The sequence below is a fragment of the Silene latifolia genome, chromosome 6, assembly GCF_048544455.1.
Source record: "Silene latifolia isolate original U9 population chromosome 6, ASM4854445v1, whole genome shotgun sequence".
Lineage (NCBI taxonomy): Eukaryota > Viridiplantae > Streptophyta > Magnoliopsida > Caryophyllales > Caryophyllaceae > Silene > Silene latifolia.
In genome coordinates this window covers 135,984,579-135,994,419 of record NC_133531.1, presented here as the reverse complement: position 1 = coordinate 135,994,419, position 9,841 = coordinate 135,984,579, and the positions used below count along the sequence as shown (strand labels likewise).

Below are 9,841 nucleotides of genomic sequence, written 5' to 3'. Positions count from 1 at the left end.
GGTTCATATAGGGTCGTCTCCGCGTGATTGCTTGTCTACTAGTGTGGCTCGAGGCTTGCGCTTGGGATTCCGGGTTCTCTCCTCATACGAAGCTCCACACATGAATCAAAATGCATTAGTTGTGACAATCATCGGGACGGGAAGATTAACTCTTTATTCCGACAAAATGACCCTTAATTAAAACATACTTGGCCTAAAAAGGCCCTAGTGACTCGACACTTTTTGACTCTATCAGTCGCCATGAAATTTTCGAGGTTTTTAGTTAAATTTTTCGAAAATTTTCGAGTATACCTTATGAAATTAGTCGTTCGCCCCGCCCCCTAAATTCAAATCCTGGCTCCGCCACTGTTTAAAACGGATACGGTTGTCTTACGAGAAACTTAATGAATAATTAATGTTACTATGAAACATATCAACAATTCAGAAATGTTATACGGAAACTAATGTATTTTATTGAATGTTCTTCCATAAAAGCTAGCTATTATTCAGAAATGAATAATTATTTCTGCATTAAGTAGTCAGTAAAAAACTAGCTTGGTGCAACGTATTTACAACAAAACCTTTGACTTTTCCAACTTTGTAAACATCATTTTGTTGTATTTACTATACTCTTTTTCAGACTAATCTAACAGCCCTTTTTGCATTAAGTAGTCAGTAAAAAACTAGCTTGGTGCAACGTATTTACAACAAAACCTTTGACTTTTCCAACTTTGTAAACATCATTTTCTTGTATTTACTATACTCTTTTTCAGACTAATCTACCTGCCCTTTTTTTTATTTGTTTATCATACAATTTTATTGTTTAATTGTTTTTAGCAATGGAGCCAGAGATTGATTGGGATAATGTTGGATTTGGCATAAAGAAGACGGATTACATGTTCGTAATGAAATGTTCAAACGGTGATGAGTTTAAACAAGAAGGTGGTGAACTTAAGCCATTTGCAAATATTGAGTTGAATCCTGCTGCTGGTGTTTTGAATTATGGCCAGGTTCGTTACCTACTCGTATTTTTTATTCTTTCTAAAAAGTATTTTAATTATAGGTAAACAATTTATTCCTATTTTCCGAGAATAATGTACAATAGTTGGTTTCAGTTGTGACGGGTCAGAAATGTTGATAGAAAAAATGTAAAAATGTGACCATTTTATGATTTTATTTATCTTTATGTTTTATCATAAATTAATCACATTTTTCTGTCTCAAATGAGAATTTCGGTAAATTTAAACCAAATATTTTAATCGAACTTAAATAAATACTCCCGCTGTCTTGATTATTTGTTGTTTTACCTCATTTTGGGTGTCTCAGTCAATTGTTGTCCTTTTTATTTTAAGAATTAACTTGACTAGCAATTTGATTACTCACACTCAATTTGGTCCACTTGTTATTCATTAATTGGCCTCCTCCTTTTTCCTTAATCTTTGTAGCAAAACAAAAGGACAATAATTGACTGACACGGAAAGAGTTGAGACGGAAAGAGTAATTGATAAAAAGGGAGTAGTACCAAAGCATAATTGTGTCGTTATAGCCTATAGGCATATAGACATATAGTACTCTGTATTTGTTACTCGAATGTAAAAATATTAGATGTGGTGTAGCTAATTATTATCACAAATTTCCGTCTTAAAAAATAAATCTTGATAAATAGAAGAATGAGACAAAAAGTAGAATGTTTAGGGAATGACACACTATTTATGTGGGGTAGTATTCGACCTACTAATCTATTATACACTTAAGACGGCTATGATCATATGGCCATGACCGTCGAGACCAACTGAATCATTATTTGGACTCGGCTGTTCTGAAAATAAAATTAGCTATCAATCGATGCAATTTTTTGTGGAATTATTTTTACTGATGGGTAATGTTACTATATGACTGAACTTTCTCAATTATCACTCATCTACATTAATATTGTTGATACATATCATGAGATTGATGATGCAAATTAAAATGTAATAGGGTCTGTTGGAAGGAATGAAGGCATACAGGCGAGAAGACGGAAAGATAGTGTTGTTCCGACCTGATCAAAATGCGTTAAGAATGAAAGACGGGGCTGATAGAATGTGCATGCCTTGTCCTTCTGTTGCTCAATTTGTTGATGCTGTCAAACAGACTGCTCTTGCTAACCAGCGTTGGGTATGTTTTTTTTTTTATCATATGCAACCCATTGTAAAACTCCGTCTAATGCAAGACTTTCGTGTACAAACTAACACAACTTTGTCGAGTTACAACAGATTCCCCCGCCAGGAAAGGGGTCGTTGTACCTAAGACCGTTGCTCCTAGGAACAGGACCAATCCTTGGGCTAACTCAGGCGCCAGAATACACATTTCTCATCTACACTACTCCTGCCGGCAACTATTTGAAAGTAAAAATATACACCGATTGCTTCTATATTTCCGACTAATTAATCATCTTCTTATAGTCTAATACTCATTAATCTTGTATCAGGACGGAGTAAACTCCCAGTTTAACTTGTACATTGAGGATGAATATGATCGCGCTTCTCTTGGTGGCACCGGTGGTATCAAATCAATTACCAACTATGGCCCGGTAACAATGCCAGATCCATGATTTTCTTATATTTCTTATTGTACATTTTTTAAGCGTTGTAAACTAAACAATCATTTAATTTAATTTCAGGTTTTGAGACCGTTGACTAAAGCGAGGAGCGGAGGATTTACTGATGTGCTATATCTTGATTCTGCTACCAGAAAATATGTTGAAGAAGTCTCTACTTGTAACATATTTATAGTAAAGGTAATAAAAATACTAATCAAAATTATTTATTTAGGTTTCGACTTTTTTCCGAAAGAAATACATCAGTCATCAGTGTACTTAGTTGTTCACACTTTCAGGATAATATAATCTCAACTCCCCCAACAAAAGGAACAGTTCTCCCGGGTATAACAAGGAAAAGCATCATTGAAATCGCGCGGGATCAGGGATATACGGTAAATCGTTATTTGTGAGGAATCTGACCGTCTAGCCGCGCTGAATAACATTATATCATTTTAATTAGACCTGGCAAAGCTGACCCGTCCCGATAAGGTTGACCCGAGACCCGAAAATGACCCGAAATGTATCACTCGAAAGTGACCTGATAGACCCGACCTGAAACTGCCCGACCCAAAGTGACCCGACTTAAGTGACCCAAAATGACCCGATTGACCCAAAATGACCTAATTAAGACAAAATCATGACCTGAATGACCCAATCGACCCAGATTGACCGACCAGAAGTGACCCGACCCAAAAATGACCCGACCCTAAAGTGACCCAATAAGTTATTGACCCGAAAATGACCTGACCCGATGTGACCCGACCCGAACCCGATACAAATGACCCATGTCAGGTCTAATTTTAATAGATATTTGAGTTAACCAGTGAAACCAACAGGTTGAAGAAAGGCAAATTGAAGTGGAGGAATTGTTTGAAGCTGATGAAGCTTTTTGCACCGGAACAGCTGTTATAGTTGTCCCTGTGGGTAGCATTACGTACCAGGGCAAACGGTATGTATTTCTACTGATGCAATACTTACAGTTGAGTCAGAGTAACAACGCGTACAGGCCTGATGCAATTTTTGTGATTCTATAATTGCAGGATACAATACCAAACAGATACCAATTCAGTGTGCAATAAGCTGTTCTCAACATATGTAGCTATTATAAATGGTGAGACGGAAGACCGTAAGGGTTGGATTACTGAAATTAACTAAAAGGCTCTCGATTGTCTCGTACTGCTCAAACTGTGATGCATAATAAATTAGTTAATCAAGTATTTTCTTATTTTACAGATTTTTCTGTTTTCGAATTCTAAAATGTTTCTTTTCTTTCTTTCCTTGTGATTCGTAATACTGCGATGCATAATACAGTGGATGGCTCTTGATTAATTAAACAGTCAGTATTACGATTAATTATTTAAACAGTAAACGTAGTGTCATACGTCCAATTATCGTAAAGCAACCCAAACTAAATCATAAGAAGGTAGGAGATGGCAAATGGCATCACCCGGCTTGCCATTGAGTATCTTGAAAACCAGTCTGTTACGGTTCCAAGATGACGTGTCATCGTGACAAACTGCCAACATATTGGCATATTTGAGACGATCTCCATTTAGATCACTCAATTTTAAGGCAAATACAGAGGATTTTCCGAGTTGGTGACAGTAGAACCCGACATACTGTGCTTTATGGCAAATGACGGCCTGCCCAAATGCAGCTATGTTCTTGATCTCAGCAATGGTGGAGATGTTCATTTCAGGCGCAGCGGATGAAACAAGCTTGTTCTTTCCGAGCTTGCCTGTCACCTTCTTAGATATGTCTTTGTAGGAAGAAGAGCAGAATTTGAACTCTTTTTCTTGCGATTCGTGCTCACAATTTGATCTAACTGATGACTCTTGGGTAGGTGACGGTGCTGCGAATAAAGGGCACACAATTGCACCTTTCTTCAACTTCTCTTTTTTCAGATAGACGCTACAGTATGAAGCGCTATCTTTGTATTTAGGGGATTTTGAGGGGGGAACAGTGGCATCGAGATGAGGAGGTTCAGGCTCGCCTGAAAAGAAGGTTTGGCTGTCAACCGGTATGACATTTATATCAGAAGATTTTGGAGGTTCAGGCTCGCCAACAAAGAAGGTTTGACTGTCAACCGGCATGACATTTATATCAGAAGATTTTGGAGGTTCAGGCTCGCCAACAAAGAAGGTTTGACTGTCAACCGGCATGACATTTATATCAGAAGATTTTGGTGGTTCAGGCTCGCCAACAAAGAAGGTTTGACTGTCAACCGGCATGACATTTATATCAGAAGATTTTGGTGGTTCAGGCTCGCCAACAAAGAAGTTTTGACTGTCAATTGGTATGACATTGGTATCAGAAGATTTTGGTGGTTCAGGCTCACTAACAAAGAAGGTTTGACTGTCAATTGGTATGACATTGGTATCAGAAGGTTTTGGGTGGCGGATAGTGGAATCAAGAAGTGGAGATATAGGTTTGTGGTTGAAGAAAGTTTGGGTGTCAATATGAACGGCAGTCAAACCAGAGGGTTTTGGGTGTTTGACAGTGACAGAAATGGTCTTGACATGAGGCGGTTCAGGCTCGCTGTTAAAGAAGGTTTGGCTGTCCACGGGTATGACAGTCAGATCAGAGGACTTTGGGTTGTCAATAGTGGCACCAAATCCAGGGACATGAGTCGGTTTTGTCTCGCCAGTAAAGAAAGTTTGACTGTCGGTAGGAATAACAGTCGAAGCTGAGATCGAAGAGACGAGGCAAAGTAAGAGAAAGATCATCATTTTCTTTTGTGTGAGAAATAGTTTGAATGATGAACACGGCTGGTCATTAAGAGTATTTATAGATGTCAATAAAGAAAGCGAAACCTTGTCATAAAGCCCAAAAAAGGGATTATGGAATGTAATGGTGCGTTGAATTAGAGAACGATGGGTAAAGTAATCCCCCGTCCCAGTCATTTGTTTACGCTTTATACCGATAATTAAGAAAGCAATGAACCTGGTATGAAGAAGAAAGCGATGTATAACAGGATTTAGAGATTGTCATTTTGCTTATTGTAGAATGTAATAGTGCGTTCCATTTCATTGTTTAATAAGACTATGCTATATTAGGAGATTTATGCTTTTTTGGTTTTATTTTAGGTGCTCATATTTGCTTGTTATTTAAAGCTGAAGAAGATTAAGCGTTCATGAGAAGACAAAATATCTATCTGGTATACACGTGTAGTGGAAACTGATACGATTCTGGATACGAACTAATTTGAGACGAGTTTGTGTTGTGAGTAGTTGAGTGAGAATAACAATAATCAAGTCGAATTAAAACTAGTCATAAGATTAGATTTAATTAGTTTTTACGAGTTGTTAGATTAAGTTTAGAATTATTTAATCCTCTTATCTCTCTACTACTAAGAGAATAAAAATTTTTAGTTTTCCCTTCAAAAAGCATCTAGCTAAAGAAGGTAATAAAATAAAATTTTCTTTCATTACATTATTTTCTTTTCAATGAATATATTCTTATAAATAAACTCTAATTTTTTAAATAAATTCATAATTATGAGTTTTTCATTGAAATAATATTAAATTGATATTAAATTATAAAGTATAAGTTGCTAAAATTTTCAGTAATGCAATAATTATTATTGTAGAGAATAACTTGACACATGCTTACTATTAGCTTCGTTACAGAAAACATTCACTAAAAAAATTCACAACTTAAATATTTTTTTTTATTAATTTTCCATTTCAATTTTTTTTGTTTCATATCAAAATACAATGGAGTGAACTGATAAATATTAATGAGATGCAAATTTTAAAAATATAAATCCTTCTATATACTAAGAGAATACAACTTCTCTAATGTTTTCACTCCAAAGTGCTCAAACTTATATATGGAAACAAATTAGATTTTCATTTATTAAAACTAATTTTCCATTTAAAATAATTTATACATAAAAACTGTATCTCATATTATTAACTTCATGACGAAAAAAAGATTTTTAAAAATTTTTGATGTAGTTAAAATATTTTCATAAAAAACACAATTCATGAAATTATTCAATTCTTTTTTTTGATTAATTTTAATATTAGTTATTTTTTATAAAAATTCGCGAGATATAAATCTAAAATCTATAACTAATACACTAAAAATTAAAAGGTTTATATTTACCGCGCATTTACGCGGGATCTACACTAGTCTCCCCTACTACTAAGAGAATAAAAGTTCTCTTAGTTTTTCCTCCAAAAGGCATCTAACTAAATAAGGTAACAAGTAAAAAAAATTCATTACATTATTATCTTTTCAATTAATATATTCTTATAATTAAACTCTAATCTTTTAATTAAAATTCATATTTATGACTTTTTCATTAAAATGCATAATTTATTATGCAATCATTTCCATTTCCAAATATATTATTTTTCATCAATTACACTCTAAAATTACGCAAACCCGTTTCTTATGCAGTCGTTAACATAATTATTGTCATCACTTACACCCTAAAATTACGTAAATCTGTTTCTTATATTATTCTTCATCAGTTACACTCTAAATACGGTGTATATTTTAAAGGACATAATAATTTTTATGTATTTTTTTTAATTAAAAATAAAAAAATATTAGTCTAATTATTCGTAATTCGTCTTTATAAGTGCGTGGTATACTGTTTTTACTTGTTTTTGTTATAAAGTTTATACGCGTTTAGATTAGATTTTACATTTTTACATCACTTAATTGTAATTTAATGTCATAAATTAGTTTTATGTAATGATATATCATTATAGGGTTATTTTTTAGGGTTATTTAACATAAATACTCCAAGCTATTGCGCCCCTTCTCAAAACACTACGAACTTTAATTTAACTCAAAATAAACTATACTATTAACCCCTTCTTCTCACATTATACTCGGGCAACCGACTACCTGTTTAGCAAGTCACCTCCATAATTGTCCTTACAAACCCACCCATTGACATACACTACCATTGTCATCGGTAAATCAACATCGTCACAACAGCCACTACCTATAACTACTAATGCGCAAAATCACCGGACCGCCTAAGCCAACTCTCGACGGTCATAATGACACCCCCAACGACCCCCCCCCCCCCAAGCCCCAAATTAATATTTACCCCCAAATTGATTTGGGGATTTAGGGTTTTAAAAATTCAAATCAATTGTTGGTGGTGACGATGACAAAGAGGAAGGAATGTAGGGGGATGCACAAGCTCACAGCCGCGACGGTCGACGGTAGGAAAGTGTGGCACAGCGGCCAACAACAGGAAGGCAACGAAGGTTGAATATGGCGAAGAAATATGGGGTACATGCGAACTGCGGAGGTGAAGAATGGTGGCTGACTGTTGAATATGACGGCGAAATATGGGTGGCCGTGATGAATGGTGGTTGAGAATGCTGTAAAAAATGGGTGGTAGGTGGTTGAGGATAGATAGTGTGGATTGTGGTTTAGAGGGTGATGTATGGATGGTAATAGGATCTAGGAGGTTGTGTATAGGTTGTAATGGTAGGGAGAGGCAATTTAAATTGAAAAAAAATAGAGGAGGAAAATAGAGGAAAGTAGTATTGTATAATGAAGAAAATGAAGTTGGAGTTTAAATTGTAGCTGATGGAACATGGGATTATGTTGTATATAAGAGGAAAGTTGGGTATAAAGAACATTGATGGAGGTAAGATTGGGTGGAAGAAGATGAAGTAGTGGGTCCCGTCGTAGGTTTACCTGTTATTATAGGTTAAAACAGAGGCAATTCTATTAAAAACGAATGGGTGTAATAGTTGGATATATTCCTAGTTAAATGAAAGTTTGGAGTAATTTAAGAAGACATCCAATAGTTTAGAGTATTGCTGTTAAATAACCCTATTTTTATAGTAAAGTAAAAATGGTTTAAGACAAAAATAAGTTAACTTAAAGTGTCTTTTGATGGTTATAAACTTTCATTTTGTACCTCTAACTAAGATTATATTAGTACATTATAACATTAAAGGTACAGTTAATTTATGCAATTAATTTAAGAAGAATGTCTTTTTATAAAACAAAACTAAAAAATACCGTGCTGTAGCACGGAGATCTATACTACTATAGTACTAAGAGAATAAAACTCTCCTTCCCTCCAAAAGTTATCAAGCTAAATAAGGAAACAAAAATACTTATTTCTTTAAATCATTTCATCAAAATATAACCTTTTAGTCAAATAATAGTATTTTCTTTAAAGTCTAAATTATAATATTTTAATTAATATAAGATAAATTCACTATAATTTTATAAACTGTAAATTTCTATTTTTTTTGTTATGTATTACTCCGTATTATATATGAGAGAATGACTTTGAGAAAAATTATTATTTTTAATCATTAGGTTTATGTTAAAAAAAAATCATTACACATATTTTATAACTTTACTAAATTCTCTTGATTAGTTCATAGTTTTAGTTCATAGTTCATTTTTTCTCATATCGAGATACGATGAAGTACATGACAAATATGACAAATTAATAGTGTATAAATTTAAAATATTTAAATAATAATTAAAAACAAAACCTCTATATATACCGCAAATGCGCGGGATCTACATTATTAAATACCAATAGTATAATTGTTAAATTATCTAATATCCCTATTAACAAAACCGCGCATTTGCGCGAGATCTATACTAGTTACTTTCTAATCTACATAGTATAAAAGATGGGTTATTTAAAGGATTCCTATTGGCCGTTACAAATTTTCTTTTTTCTTTTTTTTTCTTTATGACGTGGGGACCGCCATGATCACTACATAATTAATTACACTCTTCTTTACCATCTTAATTTTATTTACTTAAGATTACATTTATACAAAATTATACATTATACAATTACACATTAATAAATTACAATTATGAAAAAATAATAAATTTTCAAATAATCGTCCTCCTACTTCTAACCTGAACAAATAAAATGTGAACAATGCATATTGATTAATCATCCGGAATGAGTACGTAGTTAAATTCATTGTGTAAATAAAAAAAATCAGTATAACTATTATATTCCAACATCACAAATACAGAATATATTATTTCTTAACATTTTAACAACAACATATATTGATATGTCATTTTTTAAAATTTTCGTACATAAACAATATAGTAGAGGTAGATAAAAAAAAATTCGTAGAAAATAGATTACTCTATAAGAGAGTTTTTTTTAAAAAAATTGAAAATATATAAACTTTCAAGTAAATGAAAGCAAATATAAAAAGAACCAAATATAACATAACCAGTATAATACAAGTAGATTTGAAAAAATTTCCGTTCCAAATCGAAAAAAATATAAACTTTAAAATAAATGCAAAG

General features: G+C 33.3%; 2 protein-coding genes across 3 annotated transcripts; one reads left to right on the top strand and one right to left on the bottom strand.

Annotated features, from left to right (window-relative positions):
- Positions 1 to 663: 663 nt before the first annotated feature.
- LOC141587351 (branched-chain-amino-acid aminotransferase 2, chloroplastic-like) lies at positions 664 to 3,929 on the top strand. 2 transcript variants are annotated; one of them, XM_074408818.1, is made up of 9 exons: positions 664 to 712; positions 817 to 989; positions 1,960 to 2,136; positions 2,235 to 2,366; positions 2,450 to 2,551; positions 2,642 to 2,758; positions 2,857 to 2,952; positions 3,397 to 3,509; positions 3,601 to 3,929. In XM_074408818.1, the coding sequence occupies exons 2-9, from the start codon at positions 819 to 821 to the stop codon at positions 3,713 to 3,715; spliced, it is 1,023 nt and encodes a 340-aa protein (XP_074264919.1). In that variant the 5' UTR covers positions 664 to 712; positions 817 to 818; the 3' UTR covers positions 3,716 to 3,929. The 2 variants fall into 2 exon arrangements, with proteins under 2 accessions (XP_074264919.1, XP_074264918.1); XM_074408817.1 differs by lacking the exon at positions 664 to 712 and having other exon boundaries at positions 713 to 989.
- Positions 3,766 to 5,446, bottom strand: LOC141587352 (uncharacterized). The gene has a single exon (XM_074408819.1). The coding sequence runs from the start codon at positions 5,287 to 5,289 to the stop codon at positions 3,949 to 3,951; it is 1,341 nt and encodes a 446-aa protein (XP_074264920.1). The 5' UTR covers positions 5,290 to 5,446; the 3' UTR covers positions 3,766 to 3,948.
- Between the last annotated feature and the right edge of the window lie 4,395 nt (positions 5,447 to 9,841).